This window comes from Corylus avellana, chromosome 7 (assembly GCF_965113065.1).
Source record: "Corylus avellana chromosome 7, dhCorAvel1.hap1.2, whole genome shotgun sequence".
NCBI lineage: Eukaryota > Viridiplantae > Streptophyta > Magnoliopsida > Fagales > Betulaceae > Corylus > Corylus avellana.
The window spans coordinates 23863753-23887744 of NC_142496.1; the positions used below are offsets into that span (position 1 = coordinate 23863753).

General features: G+C 34.9%; 3 protein-coding genes across 7 annotated transcripts; all 3 read left to right on the forward strand.

Moving 5' to 3' along the window:
- The first annotated feature begins 268 nt into the window (after positions 1-268).
- On the forward strand, positions 269-1141 carry EPF2 (Putative membrane lipoprotein). Its single transcript, XM_059599499.2, has 3 exons — positions 269-393; positions 501-559; positions 730-1141. Exons 1-3 carry the CDS (start codon positions 306-308, stop codon positions 907-909), a joined length of 327 nt encoding a protein of 108 aa, XP_059455482.1. The 5' UTR covers positions 269-305; the 3' UTR covers positions 910-1141.
- Positions 1142-11483: 10342 nt separating this feature from the next.
- FAB1D (FORMS APLOID AND BINUCLEATE CELLS 1A) lies at positions 11484-22469 on the forward strand. Of its 5 annotated transcripts, none has more exons than XM_059597123.2 (13): positions 11484-11695; positions 12612-12902; positions 13015-13048; positions 13153-13788; positions 14380-14527; positions 14607-14948; positions 16578-17426; positions 17899-18233; positions 18788-18914; positions 19049-19204; positions 19666-21150; positions 21240-21506; positions 21770-22469. In XM_059597123.2, exons 2-13 carry the CDS (start codon positions 12665-12667, stop codon positions 22121-22123), a joined length of 4971 nt encoding a protein of 1656 aa, XP_059453106.2. In that variant the 5' UTR covers positions 11484-11695; positions 12612-12664; the 3' UTR covers positions 22124-22469. The 5 variants fall into 5 exon arrangements, with proteins under 5 accessions (XP_059453106.2, XP_059453105.2, XP_059453107.2 ...); XM_059597122.2 differs by having other exon boundaries at positions 11484-11656; XM_059597124.2 differs by having other exon boundaries at positions 11484-11656; positions 12659-12902.
- Positions 22470-23118: 649 nt separating this feature from the next.
- Positions 23119-23905, forward strand: LOC132184038 (protein DMP2-like). Its single transcript, XM_059597517.2, has one exon. The coding sequence runs from the start codon at positions 23261-23263 to the stop codon at positions 23903-23905; it is 645 nt and encodes a 214-aa protein (XP_059453500.2). The 5' UTR covers positions 23119-23260.
- The last annotated feature ends 87 nt before the right edge of the window (positions 23906-23992 follow it).

Genomic DNA, 23992 nt, shown 5'->3' on the forward strand with positions numbered 1-23992 from the left:
TATAAATATAAATATATCAGACAAAAATAGTATAATATAATGACAAAATAACAATGGGAAAATGTACAGTACTATAATATATGAAGCTTTAATTAATGATTTTGTTTTTGTTTTTTAATGACTGTACAAAACATGTGAAACTTTGAAAGATTGCCGTGGATCATGTGAAGAGCACCAGGTGTACCTCCTTCTACATTTAAATCCCTTTTCCTTTCCATCTATATATATATGAATTCGTACGTACCTCCTTCCCCCCATTGAATTCCACCTCCTCATGCTTTTGATCTTCATCAAGTTTGAAGAACATGAAGATCAACTTGTCTTTCCTACTACTTTTCTTCTTCTCCATGCTACTCACTAGTACCACTAGAAGCCTTCGAGTCACTCATCCTTGTAACTCATCATCTTCCCTTTTCTTTTGTATTCTTTTTCTTGTTCTTTTTTTCATATATCATTTGTATTTTTTCATTATTCTGATCACTTTATGATAAATATTTCAGTCAGTTTAGGAGATCAAGAAGGCAGCCCTTTTGGAGACCAAGGAAATCTCTCCCCTAAGGTCTGTTTTCCAATAATGGCTACATTAATTAATTTCTGAGAAAACACACACACCCACACACACACACATATATATATGCAGGAATATGATTACTGATAAGATTGAATATGGTTAATTTGGTTAATTATGGAATATTTTGATTATTAATTGTGTGTGTTATATATATGTAGGAAGAAGTTGGGATGGAATTATACCCAACAGGGTCGAGCTTGCCGGACTGTTCCCATGCGTGTGGGCCGTGCTTTCCATGCAAGAGGGTGATTGTGAGCTTCAAGTGCTCCACAGAGTCGTGCCCAATTGTTTACAGATGCACGTGTAAAGGAAAATACTACCATGTACCTTCAAATTGATTTAACCATGCACAAAACCCACATGCATGCAAGGAATTATGCAATGGAATATGAAAATCTTTATTGAAATATATCGATCAAGCTAGCTAGTGTTAACATGATTGTCAGATTGTGGGTATTTTATGTAGTTTTTGCAGGCATGTTGTGTAGTCTTTATGTTCACAAAGAGGGAATATTGAGGTGAGAAATTGCAGGGAAAAGTTTATAATATAGGAGAATGAGTTTTTGGTAATTACTGGGATTCTTCTTTCTTTTTCTTTTTTGGATCCCAAATCGCCTTCTCCAAGAAAATTCGATTTCAGTGCATGAAATTTTTCATACCATCAAGCTGATGATTCGGTATCAAATTCATCTGTTTAAACTGATAGAAATAGATGAAATTAATCTATACACGTTAAAAAAATAAAAATAAAAATACTAGGAGAAATGTCATTGTGAAATATGTGAAACCTTGATCTTAAACAAACTCTTTTACAAAGTAATCACTTGGGCCTCCCTACCATTAGGAGCTTAAGGAGAGGGTACTAAACAAATTTTTGGCCCAAGCAGGAAGGACTATGTTGAAAAATAGGCTGCCTTGTGTATTCAAAGCCGGACCATATTTGGGTCGAGTAATTCTATACATTACCTCACCGCAACTCTTCCGTCTTGCAAGCTTTAAATAATCCAATGTAATTTTAAGTAAAAGTAATGTTAAAAATTATATTTTCATTTCATAATGATTATCACATTAATATTATAAATTAGTTGTGAAATAAAAAATGTAGTATCATCTTTTAATCCACATTATATATAACTACAGTGGATAATGGTTTTTTCTGTTTCTTAGTTTTTTACAAAATAGAATTTACCATGAATCAAGACAGCCCTGCAAATTGCAATAGGACTATATAGTTTGTTGGAACTTGGAGGTGACATCTTCCACCCACAAAAAAATATGTTTGAATCTTGAATTTTTAAAGTTATTAAATTCTGACATCTTTATATACATATTGTGGGGGTGAGTATTTGTATTTGGCTGCAGCCTGCAGGGTCAAGCTGCTTATGATTGACTTGGTAAGAAATATTAATGGAGGGTACTGTTTCCTTATTTCACTTTTTTGCTTCTTTGTAATTGTCCTGAAAGTGACATGAGGAAGAATGGGCCATTCATTGTTGAAAATTAATAGCTTGCAAAATAAAATAAAAAATAAAAAAAACAAAAAATAAAAGGAAAAAAACAAAAAAGATATTTTGGGGAAAGAATGGGAAATGGTTTTAGTTTGGTAGAGGATCTTCAATATGGTTGTTGCAGAAAAGTGTGCTTCTTTTCTGTCGTCAAATAGAAGTTGCCACATAAGCCTATCATCCCAAGCTTACACTTATGAAAAAAATACAATCACACTTAATTATACTAAATTTAAATTAAAAAAATGAATTATTGTTTAAAAAAACAAAATTAAAAAGCTACAGTAAAAAGAAGTTGGGGGTTGCCGGTGAGCAACCCCAAATGGGCTGGAGTGGCTGTGCGGTCCGCCCCATACCATCTAGGGTGGCCAGAGCCACCCCTTCAATTTTTTTTTTTTTTTTTAATTAATTACTTTTTTAAGTGTTTTTTCTTCTAATATTTGGTATATAATCAGGTTTTTTTATATATTTATTTTATTTTTTATTTTTTAATGTTCTATGATGATGTGTCATACATTGGTTGGTGGGCAAAAAAGCAGGCTTTTATGCCATGATCATGTTAAAGATATTCTGTTTAGTTTAATTGCAAGTTGAAAACAAGTGGTTGGAGATTAAACAAAGCACTAATGGAATTTTTCTTTTCTCTAATGGGTGTCATCATTACATGAATCTGAAAGCTCATCCTAGGCTCTTAGCTAGGTAATGGCATGCATCACGTTTCAGTAAGATAATTATTTTAAAGTAATGTTAGGTACCATCTTTTTATTCTTAAAAAATTCTCTTAAAGCTGATGTGGCTTTTAAAATTACCATTAAATTTTAGATGAATCATACTTAAATTTTGATCTAATAGTGATTTTGAAAGCCATATCAATTTTAAAAGAATTTTAAGAAGATAAAAAGATGATACTTAACAGTACTCTTTGTTTTACAAAAATAAAATAAAGAGTTATCACTGTCCTCGACAACATTAAAGAATAAAGAGGGATAATTCATGAAAATATTCGAAATATAGAATATAATTTTTTAAGACATTTTATTTTTTGTCTGTTTCTTTTGAAGAAAATTGTTAATATATATTTGTTATATATGTTAGAATTTAGAGGATTTTCTATCGTATTTCTCGGTATCAAATCATAATCTGTAAGTTTTTTTTTCTTAATTCTATCACTGTAAGGTAATTAGGTAAATTAGGTAGGAAAATAGTCAAAAATATCTTCAAGATTTTCATCTTGCGAATATCTTCGTTGGAACCAACATATCCTCATGGAAGTGTCAATAGCAAGACGCTGCTACTTTATTTTTTCTTGCTTTTGACAAAAAAAAAAGACTAAATAAAGGTTTTTTTTTTTTTTAGACAGATTAAACAAAGAATATATTGAAATACTTTTTTTTTTTTTAAGAGGAAAACATTCCGGTCACATTCATTTAAAGATAATACGAGCATAAAGCTCTTATAATACAGAGTAAAAAGCTTTGAAGCAACCATAGCTGAAGTTACGAGGTTACAAGCGTCGAAGATGACGTCAAAGATACAACCATTCAAATCTCAAACAAGATCCGCTAATCCATAACTAATCTTCAGATATAACAACATATCTGCTCCAGACAGACTCATTTCAATGCATAGGTAGCTTTTATTCTTCAACCTGAGAGTAGAAAATCCCCATATCGAAACTCTTCATCCTCGACCTTAGGTGGGTGTCAATAGCAAAACATGGTTAGGTTTCATATTTTTTCCTGTTTGCCAAAGAACGTGACACTTTTTTTTTTTTTTTTTCATAACAAATTCCGTACTTTATTGATAAAATCAATGATCGAACAACATGGGCATCTTGCTTTCTTATTACAATACCAGATATACAGTTTGAGATTTCTTCTAATAAAAGTCATTAAATTAGTTCAAATTTTAATTGGCTTGAAGACTTTGAATTTTTGCAGGCATTAATATCATCAATAATCATGCCCTTTCAAATCCATACAGCGTTGAATGCCTGACATTTTCTTCATTAAATACATAATAAACAAGGAGAATAAATCAAATCAAAATCAAGGTGGTCTTCCATCTATATCAACCCTTGATTTGCATTATCTTTGTAAATTGCCAAAACCGTTTTGTTTTTCTGTCACATTACAAATTAATCATAACATATAAATTCCAAAGTCACAACATATATATAAAATGTTTAAATGTTGAAAAGGAACCCTAAAAAAAAAGTAAAATAGCTATTCGGCGGATAAATTCTTAAGATTCTTCGAAGGTAAATTATTTCAAATAACTACAAAATGTATATACCTTTCATGCATTCAACTTGTACTTTCTGTCTTGGTGTTTAAATCGCTTTTTGCGGTTCTTATGGAGACGACTTTAATATATATATATATATATATTAAAAAAAAAAAAGATCAGAGGAGAAGCCCAAAATCAATATATCACCTTGAAATTTACTCAACCATATTATATATATATATATATATATATATATATATATATAGTCTTATCGAAAGGCTTATTGGTCAAATTTAGAGACGGATAAGGGATTCGACATTTCATGTTGACTTTCTTTGTAGGGTCCAATGAGGACGCACCCTTTATGTTCGCCACAAGCTCTGTTCTTAATTTCTATATTTTTGAAATGGTCGTTAAAACCAACTGAACAAGACTGGCCCATACTATGAAATTTTGTCCAAACATTTGTCAACACGACAAGAGATAGGACACATATATATAGCCCACTCAAGACTTTGAGCCTGGTCTGAATAGCAAAAACGACCACGTCGGTTTTTATTGATGTTTTAGCGGGTTTTGATCAGATTATGGCTCGATCAAACTTGAAAGAGTATCTGTAGTTCTCACCGTATAGACTCTTCGTATACAACTCACATTGAATAAGTGATCTGTTTTTGAAATTGAATGCTGAAAATTTTATTAGGGGTAAGTTTGTTCTAGTGTAATTTATACGTATAGGTGAAAATGCATGGGAATGGTCAAATGATGTTTGGTCAAAATGGTGTGAAAATGAATGTCGTCAATGAGGTTTACTTCAAATTTTGCTATTGGTCTTTTCTGGTTAAGTGTGAAGGCAGGAATTTGAATCCCTATTGTTGGGGGTAAGATAGAATTTATCCTATCGCAACATGTCAAAGATTCTAAGCTTATGTTGTCTTTACTTGTGTTAATTGCAAATAAAGTTTGGTATTCACCCATTTTTCTTTATGTTTTTTTATTAATTTATTAAAGTGAACAACCTTGTACTCAAACGGCCTTTCTTAGCTAGCTAATTTGTAGGGGATATCCCCCCTCCCCTTTTCATTTTTTAATGTCTTCCTAAGTTAAACACATTCTCGTCATAATAAGATTAATCTTGAAAGTGATCTGCATGTTATGTCATATTAGTCATTAGAGACAGAAAAAACTACAAATAGGGCGACCTCTTGTTAACTATCTCTTAATCCAAACTTGTCTTCTAATATTTAATACTGTCGATTTTATTGTGGTTTAGTAAATAAACGTGTTGTTATCAAATGTTGCCTTGATTAGTCACGTATTTATATCTCTTGAAATAGAGTCTGTTCGAAGTTTTCTTAAAAGTTTGAGTACCACGTTAAGGATCACTCTCATGTATTTTTGGCTCAAATTTCACCAAATATTTTTTTATGATGTGACCAAAAAAAAAATGGTGCATGTTAAAAAAATACGAAGAGAGAGACGGTGTAGATGAGATGCGGAGGAAGAGAGAGACGCAAAAATATAAGGCCTTCGGGGGCATGGGGCGAGGGAGATGGTAAGCGTAAACCTAAAAAAAAAAGGAAAATTTTTTTTTTTGGGCCTATTTGGGATTGCGTTTGAGGGGTCTAAAAGTGCATTTAACACTCAAAATATTTGTTTGAAAAAAGAAGAAGATTCGTTTGGTAAAAAAATTAAAAGCGCTTTTAAGAGTCTAAAAAATCTAAAAATGACCAAAACACATTTTTACCAAAAAATTAAAAATAAAGCTTTTGCCATTTTTTTTTTTTTTTTTTTTTTTTTGATTTAAAAGCTATACTTCTCAAACGCAAATTACGCAATCCCAAATAGGCTCTTAGAGCCCGTTTGGGAATGAGATTTTAAAAATTGCGTTTTTGAAATCGCCACTTTTTAAAATCGCACAGACGTTTGGAAAAACATGTTAAAATCGCACATGAGTTTTCCACGATTTTAAAATTTGCGTTTTTAAAATCGCAATCCCAAACACTCTAAAATTGCGATTTGGTTTTAAAACGCGAATTATTTATTTAAAAACGCACTGCCAAACGAGCTCTTAATCATATACATTTTCGTTTTGACCAAAATTTCTGGCGAGACCTCATGGCATTTCAACATATGCAAAAGAGTGTGTCGAAAATGTTAATGATTAACTAAACATTTCTCTCCCTCTCTCTCCACATTAATTTGGAAAGTATTTTTCAATACTAATTTTTAACAGTCGAGTAAATATCCAAGTGATTTACTTGATTCACCACAAGGACAAAGGCCACCAAGTGATTTTTCAATACTATTTTAACAGTCAAGTAAATAAATATCCCATTTTCAACACAGTCGAGTAAAAATATCCGTTCTCAGCATAGACGATTTTGAGATGAATCTTACGTGGTCTGCACTCAGCTTTGTAGAGTATTTTCAAAGACATATATAAACCAATTGATGCATTTCTTACACCGTTCACCAGTTGCTGTCATGCAAGCAAACATGTTTTTTCAGTGCATATGAAAAATGGAAATTTCGACGGTAGAACAGTTGCCGAAGAAATTGAACCCCCACCCACGTTGGCTGCCACCATTATTTGACCAAGAGTTAACAATTTTTTTCTTTTTTAAGGAAAAACGGTAGGATGAGGCGACCGGAATGGCTTCCCTGCCTAGATGTGACTATATAGTACATACTTGCCGCTATATATACACCAATAATTAATTGTAAGTTTGTTCAACCATAACCTAATTTAGTCTCATCGAATGCATTAATGAACATCTATGGGGCCACTTGTCGGAGCATGTCGATGGATTGCTTGAGATCTACTAGTACATGTGGGTAGAACGCTCACATTTACTACATAAAGGTTATTTCACATTTACTACATGAATTTCTAGCTTTTCAATGAGCAAATTTGTTAGAGATTTCTATCTATATTTATAAACTATATATGGACCATAGGGTAAGCCCATATAATGGCATGCACATGCTCTAGATACTTCATATATTTTTCCTATCTAAACCATGTCATACAATGCAATTAATTATTTCATTTTACGTGCATGTGTTTATAAAACTCACACGGTGCATCATTCTTGTCGGGTTAGGGGGTAATACCTCTCAGTTGGAAGGTGGTATCCCTAATTAGTTCATGTACACCTTGGAGGTAATATATAAATTGTCCTAAAGGGAACACATCAACTTTTTTTTTTAAAAAAAAAAAAAGGGAAGAAGAAAGACAGACAGAATAACAGAAAGGAAAAAAGAAAAAGAAAAAACAGACAACCCTAGCTAGTTTTTCCCATATAGGGATCATATATAGTCGTCAAAGCTTAGAACAAGGTGGGGCTATGATGGGACTGACCAATTCGGCATCTGCAACTCTGCTGCTCCACATGGAGGAGCCAAAATTTGAAATGTATTCATAAAAAAAACACCATTTTCATATGTAATTTGAAAGTTCAAATTTAAATAAGATCACAAAATTAATGTTTAAAAAGAAGACAGAGTTTTCCTCTAAACTGAGTTGGAGGAGCTTTCTTTAATTCAGTCTATAAAAATGACATGCGTTTATTTTTTTAATAACATATGAGATGCACATGAGTTTTTAATATTATTACTTTCAACTTTGTCCCTACTATTAAAACTCATGTGCATCTCACATGTTATTAAAAAAATGGATACATGTCATTTTTATAGATTGAGTTAGAGGGTGTTCCTCCAACCCAGTTTGGAGAAAAACTCTGTCCTACCAAAAAACAAAAACGTGGTTCATTATTGGATAAAGTTTTCCTCCAAACTGGGTTTGAAGAATTTTCTTCAACCTAATCTATAAAAGTGACACGTGTCCTTTTTTTTTTTTTTAATAACATATGAAATGCACATTAATTTTTAATAAAATTTATTTTAACTTTATCCCTATTATTAAAAAAAGAAAAATATGTGTATTTTACATATTCAAATGACATAGACTACTTTTATAGATTAAGGTTAAGAAAATTCCTCTAATGGGAAGATTTTGTTGAATTTTTTTAAGGAGAGAATTATTGATTTCCGTTCACTACACGGATCAATCATTTTCACACTCTGGCCAATCACAGCGCTCCACGTCATAACAAGATAGAATCGCCTTCACTTCACGGAAGAGGGCAATTCGGTAATCTACTCTTCCTCAAATGTCGGAAACAAGCTCTTTCCCCCCACGTGGCGGACTACCATAGCACCAAGTTGCCCTTTCCGATAATTGAGTGTCCCAAGAAATCAGCTGGTTCTAGGATCTCCTCAATTGTTGGCACGTGGCATCCCAATTTCGGCCCCAGGCGCAAGAGTCAACATCTTGATGCCGGTTCTACAGTGTTCCCACCCACAGTTGATTTTTCCACGCTTTGAAGAAGGGTGTGCGGCGTGTGCCCTTAGCAACGTAGCTTCTAAAATTTTCTACGGTTGTCAAATCAACGGTAGGAAAGGAGTCAAATGGAATTTCAAGGACATGAAAAGTGAAATTACCTCGTAAATACCCTTATGTCGATCCTATAAAAAGACAATATGCCGTCTTAGGGTCTAGGGCCTTGGACACGGTTTTCAAACCAGGGCTTACATATACGTTTATTTGAATTTCTGCCCTTGAATTTTCGGTATTTGTTTTTGGGCACATTTTGGGTTGATAATATCGAGCCGTTAAATTTGACATCTCAAAGAATAAAAAATAAGAAAAAAAAAAAAAAACAACATGTCATCCACGAATACTTGTTGACTTATGGATTTTTAAGAAATTTTATTTATTTATGTTTAACTTGTAAAAAACACTACAAAGTATATATATTAAAATGGAAAAAGATAAACGTACACTACATTAAATGATATTATGGGAAGATAATGATTGATTAAAATAGTTTAAATATAGTCATAATATATAAAATAGTTAGGGACTTTGGTTGTTCTAATTGGTTGATTGTTGAAAAAATAAGCATCATCAATGTCATATTAATTAGATTTCTAATTTTCCCTTTTCCCTTTCCCTCATCTGAATAGAAAAAATAAATAAATAAAAATTTAGATTTCTAATTTGACTCACAAAAAAAAGAAAAAGAAAAAAAGATTTCTAATTTTTTAAGGCGAAAATTTCATACTCATTCATTGATAAAAGGTTGCAAGTAAAGCTTTTACAAATAGAGCAAAAGTTCTGAAAGCAAATCATAGCCGATGCTAAAATTACATACGTCAACAACATATCAATCAACCATTACAAAACATCCGCTAACTCATGACTATTCACCAGGTTTAAAAACAGATATGCACCAAATGGATACCTTCCAATGCATAGGTAGAGCTTATTCTTCGGCCTTGAGAGTAAAGAACCTCCAATCCGAAACTCTTCATTCTCAACCCGATAGTCAGGATATCGTTCACATCCACCACCCAAGAGTTTAGATTTCTAATTAGGTCCATATAAGCCTTCAGACAAAAAGACTAATACAGTCAATTTTCATAATTAATAATGAATTTATAATGACAAATAACCCAATTTTTATTTATTTATTTTTCAGATGGAATAACCCAATGTTGTCCATTACATCATCAATCCGTCGACATGCTTGTAATAAGAAAACAAAATATAAGATTTTTTTTTTTTTGACATGTCCACACAACAAAATATAATATTTAATGCTAAGGTTTTATGCATAAATGTGGCAGACCATTATCAATGAACTTATCCACAAAATTAATACAATTAATAAGTTACTTTAGATGGATTATTATATGAACTTATCCTCACAATTAATATAATTAATAAGTTACTTTAGATTAGAACGAAGAACAAATTTTAAGCAAATTAACTATGCTTATAAAAATGGGGTAGGGATGCCTTCCAAGGCAAGGCTTGGATATCTACAGCAACGAAAAAAAGAAAAATGTTATATTGACTTTTATATTATTATTATTCTTTTTGGTATATGTATGCTTTGATGGGTAGGTCAAATCTTTATAGGATGAGTTAAATAAATGAACCAGTAAATCCATTTAAGCTGTAATTATTTAATAAATGAATTATATTAAGTTTAGCTAATTCGAGCATAATCCCGAACTTATTTACAAACAATTCTTTTTATTTACAGCCCTATTAATATTATCTTACCAAGCCGAACATACAATAAATAAAGGGGAAAATTCACTTTACTCCCATAAAGTTTTGGGGGTTTTTCAATTTGAATCCTAATGTTTAAAAATTGGTAATGTACACCCCTAATGTTTCAAAAATTTTCAATTCAGACCCTCCGTTACTAATTTCCGTCTAATTGGACGGAAATCATCCCACGTGCGTCTCACGTGGGATTTTGATGCCCTCTATTCCAATTTTACCCTCATTAAAACCTATAAAATTACATAATTACTCTAATTAAAACCTATGAAATTGAGGGTGATTACATAATTTCATAGGTTTTAATGAGGGCAAAATTGGAATAGAGGCCATCAAAATTCCACGTGAGACGCACGTGGGATGATTTCCGTCCAATTAGACTGAAATTAGTAACGGAGGGTCTGAATTTAAAATTTTTGAAATATTATGGGTGTATATTGTCAATTTTTAAACATTGTGGTTCGGATTGAAAAACTCCTAAAATTTGAGGGGGGTAAAGTGAATTTAACCCATAAATAAAATAGTCTCCAAGGGTAGCTCAGTTGGCTAGAGACCACGCCTCATGAAGCGGATGTCATTATTCGAATCTTCCATCATTTTCTTGTACGGACATGTCAAAAAAATAAAAAATAAAAGACATAAAAGAAGCACATGGAAATATTGGAAGTTGTAGGGGCATAAGTGAAAAAAGGGAGAACTAGAACATACCTTTCATGCATTGATGACGTCCACAATGAGCAATCTACACTGCCATAGACATCTCAACAATCGCCACAAATCTAGCGTATAGCTGTATAAAATTGTATTTATACGACGTACTTTTCTTATATTTATTATATTTATTTTAAAAAAAATTTATATATATATATATATATATATATATATATATATATATTTTGTAAGATAATTTTATATATTTGATTCAAGAGTATGGGTCCCGCTTCTAATAAAGTTTGATTTTTTTTTTTTTTTTCTTCTGAATTTATGATTTGTATAGGCACTTTCTCGTCCATTTTTCTTCACATTTCTTCTGGTTTTGTCCATCTCCCTAAATTCTCTGTCCGTGACACTTTTTCTTTGGACACTCACACAACAACTACTACAATTCTTTGCTTTTCTTGCTAAAGCAGAAATATTTGGACTTCTGGGTATCATAGAGATTTGTAATCTCTTTTGTTTTCTCCATTGTGTTTGGGATTGATTGATGAGGAGGTAAGAGCCATATCTCTGTTCTTTCAGATTGCTCTGTCAGTAAGTCATTTACTTTGTTTCTATTTTTTTATTTATTTATTTTTTTCTTGCAAGTTTTGGCTTTGCTCTGAGCTGAAAATGGAAGTTCCTTTGTGAAATCTTGGACTGATATGGGAAATATTTTGAAGATTTTTATTTGGTTACCATTGTAAACTTTGGAGATTGCTCCGAGAATTTAAGTGGGTTGGTCTTTTTAGCTTTAGCTACGATTTTGGGTTTATGGGTTTTCTCGAAGCTGTGAGTTTTCCTGTATCCTTGTCTGTGGGCAGTTTGAGGTGCTTCTCTTGGTGGATGTAAAGATTCAAGATTTGGGTCTCTCACCTGGTTTTCAATCTTTTTGTTTTGACTAGTGAAATTGTTATCGCCGATGATTTTTCTTTGAATTCCTGCTATCTGTACGTGGTTTTGATTTTATGGATTTTTCTTTATGTTGTAAATTTGGGTGTCTGAGGTAGTAGCACACGGTTGTGTTACTATCAAGTTCTGGTATTGATTCTGCAACATGATTACTTGAATGGCTTCTGGAGTAGATGTTTGGATAAGTTATTCTGTTAGGTGGATTCTGTTCCTGAATCCGGCAAAATTTGGGTCTTCGGGTGTGGACAATTTAATATCTGGGTAGTACAAAGTTGAGAGTTTGGAGAACTCTGACTATTGAATGTTGTAAATCTTAAAGGATTCGAGGGTATTATATATTATATGGTTTGGATAAATTCCTTTGTCTTCTCATTTTTTCTCTCATCCTTTGCTCATTTATGTGTATATATTTTGCAACTTGTTTGTATTTTAAGATTATTGGATTAAGTATTGGAGGTGGTGTTTGTGATAAGTGGTTGATAATCATAGTACTTGAACAAAGTTGGTCGATGCTTTTTTTGATTGTTAATTGAACTTTCCCTCTGCTTGAACTAAATAGGTGACAAACGTTGGACCTCAACTATTTTCTGGTTCTTTCCATTTTAGGATGAGATGTGTAGCATGTGTCACAATTGTGGTGCAGAATTGTTGAAGTTGGAGGAAAAGAACAAACAGAAGGATGGGAATTCTTTAAAATTTGATACGGGAGGTCCCATTTGGTCTTGTAAATTCTGTGGGGATAAGCAGCAGGGAGAATCTATAAAACGGGATAGTTTGAATCCATATACAACACTGATTATCAGTCCAACTACTTCATTATCAAGCAGTGATAGCTTTGGATCTAATTGCAGTAAATTTCTATCTTGTTATTGTTTTGATATATATTGGCTAAACCAGATGTTCATCTTGGACAGTTCTGATGTAGCCTAAACTAATGTTTATTTTATCTTCTGCTGTTACAGGTGAGTTTTCGGTTGATGTAAACTCATATGACAGGTATACGCCCCCCCATTTACTGAATCGTAGTGGTAGTAGAGTACTTGTCCTTGCTATTTTGAATTATTTATGATTTATCATATTTCTACTTCTGATTCTGTCAGGTGTAATCGGGAAGAAAGTACGACGGATGATAGTCAAGAGGGTCATAGAAGAATGGAAAACAACTCAAAGGAAATCAATGGTGGCAATGATAGACACATTGCAAGGGATGTGGAAATACTAATAAGTAATGGTCAAGAGCCAAAAGATGGTGTTCCTGGCTATGATGGCAAATTGTCTAATGAAGTAGCTGAGAATTCTCAATCTATTGATGATGAATTGGACACCAAAATTTGGGAACCTCCAGAAGCAGAAGACCCAGAGGATGACATGGAGGGGAGCATGGCTTATGATGATGATGATGATGATGAGTGTGGTGATGGCACTGAGTGGGGCAAGCCAGCTTCTTTGAGTCGCTTTAGAGATGAAGGAAGTGGGAGTTACAAGTTTAAAGTGGAAAAACAAAAAGCAATGGAAGAGGTGATAAATGGGAGGTTCAAGGCCCTTGTTTGCCATCTTCTTAAATCCGTGGGTATTGCATTTTCTAGGGAAGATGGTGAAAGTTGGGTGGATATAGTTACTTCTTTATCATGGGAAGCTGCTTCATTTTTGAAGTCTGATGCTATTGATGGTAAAGCAATGGATCCAAACGGCTATGTGAAAGTGAAATGCATTGCAACTGGTTCTCGCAGCCAAAGGTAATAGCCTTTGGATTTTTCTTTTTTCTTTCTAATCTTTATTTTTCATCTTAGTTCCACTAAACATCCATTTGACGTAAAATCTACGTGTCCATACTTGGAAACAATCAGTCTATCACTGTATTGACATTACTAAGTTTAATTGCGTTAAAGGATGTTAACTGCATGTTAAGGACCATGAGAGGACATTGGAGGAGATTAAGTGTTTTTTTTTTTCCTTCTAGCTAAGTGTTTTCTCTTGTATACTTTAGGTGCCTTACACTTTTATTGATATCTCGATTACTTATAAAAAAAAGAAAAAGAAAGCCCTCCAAGCTATCTGATTGTTTTTCCCTTTCTCTTGGTTATTTATTTACCCCTTACATGTTGAAGTGCATATGCTTATGCTTACAAGTGACACTGAATGGCATTTAACCCATTCAATGCATTTCAACATGGCATCAGATCACCTCACATATGTCAGTTTGAGTTGTGGGATGATACTCTTTCTCAACCACCACCACCACCACCCCTCCCCCCCCCACCCCTTCCCCACCACCCCCCCCCCCCCCCTGCGGGTCATGGATTAATTTTGGGTTTGATGTGTTGCAGTCAAGTAGTAAAAGGTCTGGTCTTCAAAAAGCGTGCTGCTCACAAGCACATGCCAACTAGCTACAAGAATCCAAGGTTGTTGCTGATCAGGGGCGAGCTTGGTCAATTTTCTAGTGGGTTGTCATCGTTCGCTTCAATAGAGCAGCAGGTAAAATGATCAGAATGTCCTCAATTTTTGCACATGGAAATTATACTAACTCCTTTTCTAATCTTTTGCTTGCAAACAGGGAAAAGATTATCTGAAGTCTCTCATTGAGATGATAGAATTGTGCCATCCAAATGTGATTTTAGTAGAAAAAACTGTTTCTCGTGATATCCAGGAGTCTATTCGTGCACAAGGAATGACACTGGTCTATGATATGAAGCTTCATCGCCTAGAGAGAATAGCCCGTTGTACTGGCTCACCAATGCTATCATCTGATACTTTGACCACTCAAAAGCTAAAACGATGCGAGTCTTTTCATATCGAAAAATTTATAGAGGAACATGCACCTTTTGGTGAAGGGGGAAAGAGGCCCAGTAAAACACTGATGTTTCTTGAAGGCTGTCCCACGCGTCGTGGTTGTACGGTCAGTCTATTGCTTCTCATTATTGTTTTGTTACATACATTGTAAGGCTTTGTATATGAAAGTTTGATTTTAGGGTTGTACTCCATTTACTAGGCCGCCTTCACTTTCTTGGTGATTGAGGAATAGACTCTTAGACATGTATGCATAGATTCACATGTAGCATGAGATATTATTGATAGTTATTAAACCCGAACGGATATTGACCCGGTCTAAGTCTCGGTTCACCAAGTCACTAGTTCAACTAGTGGATTATTGGTCTAACCGAAAGGTCATTTAAAAATTAACTAAAAAATTTATTGTATTCGTAAAAAAAAAAAAAAAAAAAATTGAGAACCCAATTTAAAAAATTGAAAATAATTTTTATATAACTTATTCGAAATAAAAATATATAAATTTACATAACACAATATTAAATGTTTTTTTTTTTTTTTTTGATAAGTATAACACAATATTAAATGTTGAGCTCTCTTTTTGCAACACAGAGATAAGGAGCATTCAGCAATGTTACTTTTGAATCTCCTTGGAGTCGATTACTTTTGAAAAAAAAAAAATCTTTGGTCAGCAAATCTTTAAATTACAATATAGATGTGTGAAGTCGGTTTTTAGGCAAATATATACATGGTATATTATAAAAAAGATTGGGTTCAACTTATTAAGTAAATAAATCAAAAGATCCAATCATGAAAAGAAAAATTAGGCATATATTAATAACGTCAATGCAAACAAAAATGAAGAGAATTTATTAAAGGAAAATATTATAAAAAAGGTAAAAAATTTAAAACGGGTATAATTTTTTCAAAAACTTTTATGACTTCTCTTCGTAATTGGTTTACATAAACTATAGATACAATTATGGAGAGAATTGCAAATAAATCAAAGAAAATGTTCATTTATTGATTTTTTCTTTAATATAACCTTTTCTCCCGTCAAAGAACAAAATGCCAAGCTTAATTAAAAAGCATTTACAAAATTAGATAGATTTGTAATTTAAAATACAGGAACAAACCCAGACAGTTCTGAAAAACATGTTTAGGTTGAACACACAATCCATTTGGTTTGACTGGGTCATATGATAAAGCACTCTAATTAAAGACAGACTATTCTAGGCACTGGGTCATCATTTCACTTGCTCGACTGGCTGGGCCGTCAAGGTTTAATAACTATAGTGTTGCTTCTCAGAAATTTTTTGATCTAGCCTATCATGTGATTAGTTGGTTTGTAGACTTGGTAATATGAACTAGTCTATGTTTTTTGCCAGCTAAATGCTGCATCAAAATTTATTGTCTCTAATTGTAGAGGATGACATAAAATAAGTTCTCTAACCTCATTTAATCTTGTGTGTTAAAGGCTCAATAGTTGGTGACATGCTAGGTCCTTTGAATAAAGTGATGGCTAATAGTTCATGACGTCTAAGGCCTTGATCCAGAAAGAGTTGTTATAAGTTTCTAATAAGTTAACCTCATACATCATATTATTTTAAGTGATAATAGGACTTAAATTTTGAGGTTAACCTTCTTTCCATTTTTGCTATGCATGCTTAGAAGTTAGATTTTAATTCAAGATTTCCTTGAGCCAGAATTCTCATGGTATATGGAAGCACTTGACTTTCTGCATGACATGACATTGCAGATTTTGCTGAAAGGCGCACACAGCGATGAATTGAAGCGGACTAAATGTATTGTGCAGTGTGCGGTTATCATGGCATATCATTTAATTCTTGAGACATCTTTCCTTGTTGATCAGAGGGCAATGTTCTCTACAATTCGATTTCCTGAAGTGGTGAATTTCTTGCCAACTGATCAACAATCCCCTAATTTAGGATCTGCTAACTCAAGTGTTCCTTGTATTGAGGATTTTACTTCCACAAATGGGTCACATACAGTTGATATTCCCATTTCCAATGGATTCCTTGAAGAAAATACCCACAATTCAAACTTAGAATCAGAAAGCAACTCCACATTAACTTATGAGCCATATAATCCAGCTGTTTTCTCTGGGTTGTCGTCTCTTTCTACTTCGTTAAAGAAAGTTATAGCAGACAGTTTCCCTCTTGCCACCTCTACTCCGTATCAGTCACTGTCATCATACTTTGGATTCAATGGAAGGCAATCCAACAGTCATGGCAGTGAAGCTGTTTCTCTTTCAACAACTCCAGGGGCAGTTGACTATTCAGATATGGGAGCTAAAGGTAGTTCCATCGAAGCAAAGTCATTTGATGGTGGGCAGTTTCAGACTTCTTCAGATTTCACTGAAGTCCCTCTAGAGATAAAAATAGATGGCGGTACTAGTGAAGACCAACTGCAAAGTAGGGATGGCATCAACACGGTGACAAATTCTCAGAGTATTTTGGTTTTGATGTCTTCCCGGAATGCTGTAAGGGGGACAATATGTGAGCAGAGCCATTTTTCTCATATCATGTTCTACAAGAATTTTGATGTTCCTCTTGGAAAGTTTCTGAGGGATAATTTACTCAATCAGGTTTTCTCATAACTCCACTTACTAAGACATCATTTTATAGTTATGAATTTTTCACTCTATGTATATGCTTCTAAAACAAGCTAAGTTTATCACACATTATTGGAAGTGAATAATGCTTCAATATGTCATGTTTCTGAATGTTTTTCTTTTTTAAAATTTAATTTCATTGAACATACGGTTTATGGTTCTAAAGAGTGGACTATCCTCTATGAAGGGGCTTTGTATACTTCCTATGTACTAGGGCTTTGTGCTTTTCTTTCTCGTTTCCTTTCAGTAAACATTTTCTATTTCTCTATCAATGACGAGAAAAAAAGGTTTATGCTTGTCAGTTTCCTGACTTTAGTTACATTCAGTTTCACGATGTGGTGGGTTGGGATTAGCGTCCAAATTTCCTTTATTTATTTATTATTTTTAAAAATATTTAGCTTGCATTAAGTGAACATGGCACTGATAAAAACTGATCAATATGCAGAGAAGCCAGTGCACCACATGTGGTGAATTACCAGAAGCTCATTTTTACTATTATGCACATTATAATAGGCAGCTTACTATACAAGTTAAACGGCTTCCTGAAGAAAAACATTTGCCCGGGGAAGCAGAAGGGAAGCTTTGGATGTGGAGTTGTTGTGGTAGATGTAAACCTGAGAATGGAATCTCAAAATCTACAAAAAGAGTGTTGATTTCCAATGCTGCCCGTGGTTTATCCTTTGGAAAGTTCTTGGAGCTCAATTTCTCTCACGCCTCTTCGTCTAGCAGATTATCCAGCTGTGGCCATTCTCTGCATAGGGACTTCCTGTACTTCTTTGGGTATGGGTTGTTTATCAGCTCTTATCTTATTGTGTATCTGTTATATTTTTAGTGTGAAACAAAAGAAATGTCTGTGCTCTGTTCAGGAAGTGGGTTTTCACCCTTCTAGAAGGGGTTCTGTACAACTAGTCAGTGAGGAAATTTTTGTTTGCACTGGAATAAATTAGGATTTTCATAGGCCTGTAGCTTATATATAAATTTTTTTAATAAGCCCGCTATAGTACTAGGGATGGTGTGTGTGGGTGGCTAGGTGTTTGTGAGTGTGAGAGAAGGGGACATGGGTTTGGAACTAGGGGCTTGAGGGCACTTCTGTGAAGCGTCTTTTTACACACTTCACCTGGGCATGAGAAAGTTTTTTTCCCCAATTTTCCTTTCATTGGTTTTTTTTTTTGTGCGCGCGCGTGGTGGGGGGTTGCTCGAATGCATTAATATTGGTCTACTTCTACAGAAGTGTGTGATGGAAATGACTTCCTGCATTTTGGTTATTGGTGTGTCTAGTAATATATGATTGATAATGATATGTTTATTATGGTAACTTGATCCAATAACTGCAGGTCAGGTCCCATGGTTGCAAAGTTCAAATACTCTACAGTAGCAATATATAATGTTTCTGTGCCTCCTCAGAAGCTGGAGTTTAGCAATTCAATTAGACAAGAGTGGCTCAGGAAAGAAACTGAGAATGTATGTCTTTTTTATGCCCACTTTTTGGTTTGTGATAATGCTTTGCGTCTCTTTTGGCATGTTGGAAGATACCATTGTGTTCCACTCCACCTTTTGTTAATTTATTTTATTGTCTTATCCTTCTTTTCTTCAAGGTGTACATGAAAGGGATGCTACTGTTCACAGAGGTTGCGAACTCTTTGAAGAAGATCAGATCTCAATTCTCAGGAAGAACTCTGAACTTGCGAGGCACATCATTAGATTTATCTGATATTGAAGAGATGTTGAAGCACGAAACGTCTGACTTTGAGGTTGGTTTTCCCATGGTACAATATTTTGACAGGTTGCATCTGTAACATGCTATTCATGTAGGACTGTCAAGCTTGGGAGTGCATTTGTCCCATCTGTGTGCATAAGTTTGCAACTCATAACAGAATGCTATTATAAGTTTAAACTTGGTTGTATTAAAACCTTAATAAATAATTCTTAATCTCTATGCATTTAGTGGGGAATGTTTTGGTGGACGCCAGCTTTTATTACTAGAGATATTGCTTGGTCCTCTGCTTGATCAAGGATTTCTTTTCCTTTCAGTTTCAAATGTGATGTTTGAGTTTTTCCAGTTCGACTGTCCTCTACTGGACATTTGTTGTTTTTCATACTTCTTTCTACTTTTTAAATGCAACTATTGCCTTTACTAATTCTCTTAGACATAATCTAGGCAATCTTTTTTGTTTTGGAAGGGTTCTCGTATAATAGTTATGATATAAAACAGGTAAACATTCAGAATGCTGTTTCTAAGAATGGGAATCCAGACCAGGCTGTTTACAAACTTCTCAGCTTGAACCGATTATTGTGGGAACTTCTGCTTGAATCATGTGTTTGGGATCGACGATTGCATTCGCTACTCTCACCCGAACATACAGTAGGTGACTCTAATACTGCTGAGAAAGTAATACAAGAACAAGTCAAATTGTTGGATGGCCCTGCTGCTGGAGGCATTGACGGGACCGCAACAATTTTGGAGAATGGCAATGTAGTCTTTGATGACAGTGCCAATTTGAAAGTTAAGTTAGATACATCTGTAGAAGCAAATGGATTTCCAATCAAAGAAATTCCAGTAGAAGGCCCAGTTCAAGAATCTAGTGATGGAGATGATGTATTTAATACATCTGCTGTGGCTGAGGGTGAGATGCCAACTCTGGGTCTAAGTACAAATGGATCATCTGACCAAGAGTGCGCTGTGAATGGCTCTGTCCATTGTCAGTCTGGTGATGATAATTGTCAGGCAGTGATTCTTTCTTCGTCTGATCATTCCCAAATGGATAGAACTGTTCCAATTTCCACAGGGCTTGAGAATGCCGATTCTATATCTGATTTTCATGTATCAAAGAAGGATAAATCTCTACGGTCACTCTCATCCAGCTTAGAAAATTCAATTGAATGGCCCTGGACACCTTTCTCAGAAATACGGCAGATAGGCATGATGGATCTCCTGAAAGGTTACTTGAAGAAATTTGGATCTATCAGTAGATATACTCCAGAATACATTCCCACAGCGGAGCAACTGATCATTGAGGAAGGCTCAAGGCTGCACATTCCTCTTGAAGCTGATAATTATATTGTATCAGACTATGATGGTGAACTCTCAAGCATAATTGCCTGTGCACTGGCGTCCTTGATGGATGTACCTGTTCCATCGGAAGTTCTTGATGAGGTTAGTAAGAGGGAGAATGGAATGGCCACCAAGTCATTTGAAAGTTTATACAGCCTAGGTCGAAGTTCCGCCAGTACTTACCCACCTTGGTCTTCAAATGGTTCTTCAGATTCAGATTCAGTCCATTCTACACCAAGCATTTCTTTAGAAGATCCACGGTTCTCCAGTTTTGATGGGTTGAATTTGTTGGATTCTCTAGTCCCTCCAGATCCTTTTAATCCAGTTGTGAATCTGCTTGGGAAGGGTAAATATACTGTAGCTTGTCTATATGCGAATGAATTCCGTGATCTTCGCCATCGCTGCTGCCCATCTGAGGTTGATTATATTGCTTCCCTAAGCCGTTGTAGGAACTGGGATGCCAAAGGTGGGAAGAGCAAATCATTTTTTGCTAAAACACTAGATGACAGGTTTATTATAAAGGAAATTAAAAAGACAGAATTTGATTCATTTATGAAGTTTGCTCGGGATTATTTCAAGTACATGAATCAGTCATTTGAGTTGGGGAACCAAACATGCCTTGCAAAAGTTCTTGGGATCTATCAGGTTTGTTAGATTGACTTTTCACCTTTTGATGACCTTGCAATTGCTAGTTTTTCACTTTTTGATGACCTTGCATTTGAGTTTCATTGCAGGTAAGTATCAGACAGGCAAAAAGCGGGAAAGAGAATAGGCATGATCTGATGGTCATGGAGAATCTTAACTATGGTCGGAAAACTACTCGTCAGTATGATCTTAAAGGTGCTCTACATGCTCGGTACACTGCAGCAGCTGATGGTTCAGGCAATGTTCTTTTGGATCAGAACTTTGTCAATGACATGAATTCCTCTCCCTTGTATGTTAGTAATAAATCCAAGCGTCTCTTGCTACGGGCTATTTGGAATGACACAGCTTTTCTTAATGTGAGCTTGCTGTTAATTCTTTCTATTAATAGACCTATACATCTGCATCTGTGTTATTTCCGTGCATTGTATTTGGTCCAGAACATATTTTTCACGAGGTCCAGATATCCTTATCTTGAGAAAACGTGAAGCTATCCTGTGAATCCTAAGAGCTGCTGCACTTCTGATTTTTCTACTGTCTGTCATTTATTGTTATTATTATTTTTAATTCATGTTGTTGTAGATTAGTTGGCTGACAATTTGCATATTTGCCATATCTGCAGTCAATCAACGTTATGGATTATTCTTTACTAGTGGATGTGGATACGGAGCGCCGGGAGCTTGTATGCGGGATCATTGATTATCTGAGGCAGTATACCTGGGACAAGCAACTAGAGACTTGGGTGAAATCTTCACTTGTTCCAAAGAACGTTTTGCCAACCGTAATTTCTCCAAAAGAATACAAAAGAAGATTCAGAAAGTTCATGGCTTCGCATTTCTTTTGTGTCCCAGATCATTGGTGCTCACAAATGTCCACTGAATCTTGTGAACTTTGTGGAGTCAGAGATGAAGATGATGATGATACTTCTCAGCCGAAATCCCAAAAGAAAGGGAGGCTTAATGGTTTTTCCGCATGAGTCTCATTTACTTGTTTATATTGATCATTTTACTTTTGCTGCTGCTTCACCCTTACAGTTTTTACATATACTGTAAATAGATGAGTATCCCAGTTTATATACCCAGCCCCAGTTATTCTGCGATTTTTAGCGAATATCTGGGGTCAGTTCCATTCCTTTAGGTCGGTCCAAGCTCACCCTGAGGTTTTTGTAAAGTCGAAGTGTTTTACTTGGAATCAATTACAAGTTGCAGTCCCCAAAATGTGTTACATGATGTATTTTTGACAATGTTCTTGTACACATTTGTCAATTGTCACTATCAATCACCATTATTACGTGGAATGAAATGCACATTTATCGCAATTTGGGTTTATGTCATCCTGTTGAAAATGAAAATTTGCTTCATTAATTTTAGTAAATATTTATTTCCCATACCTTACAAACACACAAGTAGATACTTGTACGCATCATACAAGCTGTATTTTGCACAGCATTATTCCTTGTGTGTGAACATCAATGACAATGAGTGATGGAAAGTGTCAACCATTTAATCAGTTTGAGAGTTGGGGCACTTTTTTTCTTCTCTCTTCAATTTGAATGCCAAAGAATAACCTTTTTTATTTTTTTATTTTTTATTTTTATTTTATTTTCATTTTTTTATTTTTTATAAAAATTCTAAAAAAGAGGGAAGGCCAATTGTGGTTATTCTAATTGGGCGTGACCATAGTACCACCAACTCTTAAGAAACTGTTTAGGAGGAACTTAAACGATAGCGAAAACCGTAAGCACACCTTCAAGACTAGCCGAGCTATAGCTTAATGGCTCATTCCACCGGAGCATTTATGAGACTCATGAAGGATAATACAAAATAGGCATGAGGATTCCCATAGTCGGGAGTCGAACCCATGCCCTTGCATTGTCCAAACCCAATGGAAATGCCTTTAAGACCATCAAACCGCTATCTCTTAAAGCATAACTGTTTCTTAAACCAAAAGCAAATACCTTCCACAAGAAACCGGACTAAGAAAAAAGTCGAAAAAAAAGAATAGCTTGTTCCCCTAACGTGAACAAAGAATCCCCACATTTCCATCCTCGGATGCCATTTATAAAGTACCCTCTTCCAGCCATGGCTCTCTCTGTGCAAGGCCTCCCTCGAGGATGGACGACGACAGCTCAATCTGCCAAGACTTGATTGAAAGGCATGAAGGGGAAGAAGACTATTACTACCTTAAAGATGGTGGCACCGATGAAACCCATTGCATGTATGGTATCAATGCAATCCTAAGTGGCACTGCACGCCTAAATGTTCTCTTACCCACAGCCACCATTCTTTCCTTCACCATTTTGACTCCTCTCTTCACCGATGATGGTGAATGCACCGGCTTGAACCGCTGGATAATGGGCTGCTTCTTGGCTCTTTCAGCAGCCTCTTGCATCTTCTTTACATTCACAGACAGCTTTCGGACGGCCACGGGTAGGTTGTATTACGGGGTGGCAACATTTAGAGGAATATGGACTTTCAATGGCGGCCGGAAGAAACCGCTTCTGCCATCTGATTATAGGCTGAGATGGGCTGATCTCTTCCATGCGTCACTTTCGTTGATTGCATTTCTTACCTTTGCAGCTTTACACATTGATGTGGTGCAATGTTATTATCCAGAAATGCCTAGGAGGGTGACCAACACTCTTCCTCTTGTGGTTGGTTTTGTGATAAGTGTCTTGTTTGTGGTTTTTCCTTCCAAGAGAAGGGGTATTGGGTATCCTTTTTTGCTGCAGAGGGACGCTTTGTACTCAAGATGCTGAGACATTCTCTGTTTTTTTTTCTTCTGCAGAATCCCAGAAAGCTGTAGCAATTTTCCTCTATATCAAACATCAAGACTTGTATACAAC

Bases quoted from the DNA above. Each gene is read 5' to 3' on its own strand.
- LOC132184038 (XM_059597517.2), top strand. From the start codon at position 23,261: ATGGACGACGACAGCTCAATCTGCCAAGACTTGATTGAAAGGCATGAA.
- EPF2 (XM_059599499.2), top strand. From the start codon at position 306: ATGAAGATCAACTTGTCTTTCCTACTACTTTTCTTCTTCTCCATGCTA. The intron at 394-500 runs GTAACTCATCAT...TAAATATTTCAG, and splicing joins CCTTCGAGTCACTCATCCTT to TCAGTTTAGGAGATCAAGAA. The intron at 560-729 runs GTCTGTTTTCCA...ATATATATGTAG, and splicing joins AAGGAAATCTCTCCCCTAAG to GAAGAAGTTGGGATGGAATT.
- FAB1D (XM_059597123.2), top strand. From the start codon at position 12,665: ATGTGTAGCATGTGTCACAATTGTGGTGCAGAATTGTTGAAGTTGGAG. The intron at 13,789-14,379 runs GTAATAGCCTTT...GATGTGTTGCAG, and splicing joins ACTGGTTCTCGCAGCCAAAG to TCAAGTAGTAAAAGGTCTGG. The intron at 17,427-17,898 runs GTTTTCTCATAA...ATCAATATGCAG, and splicing joins GGGATAATTTACTCAATCAG to AGAAGCCAGTGCACCACATG.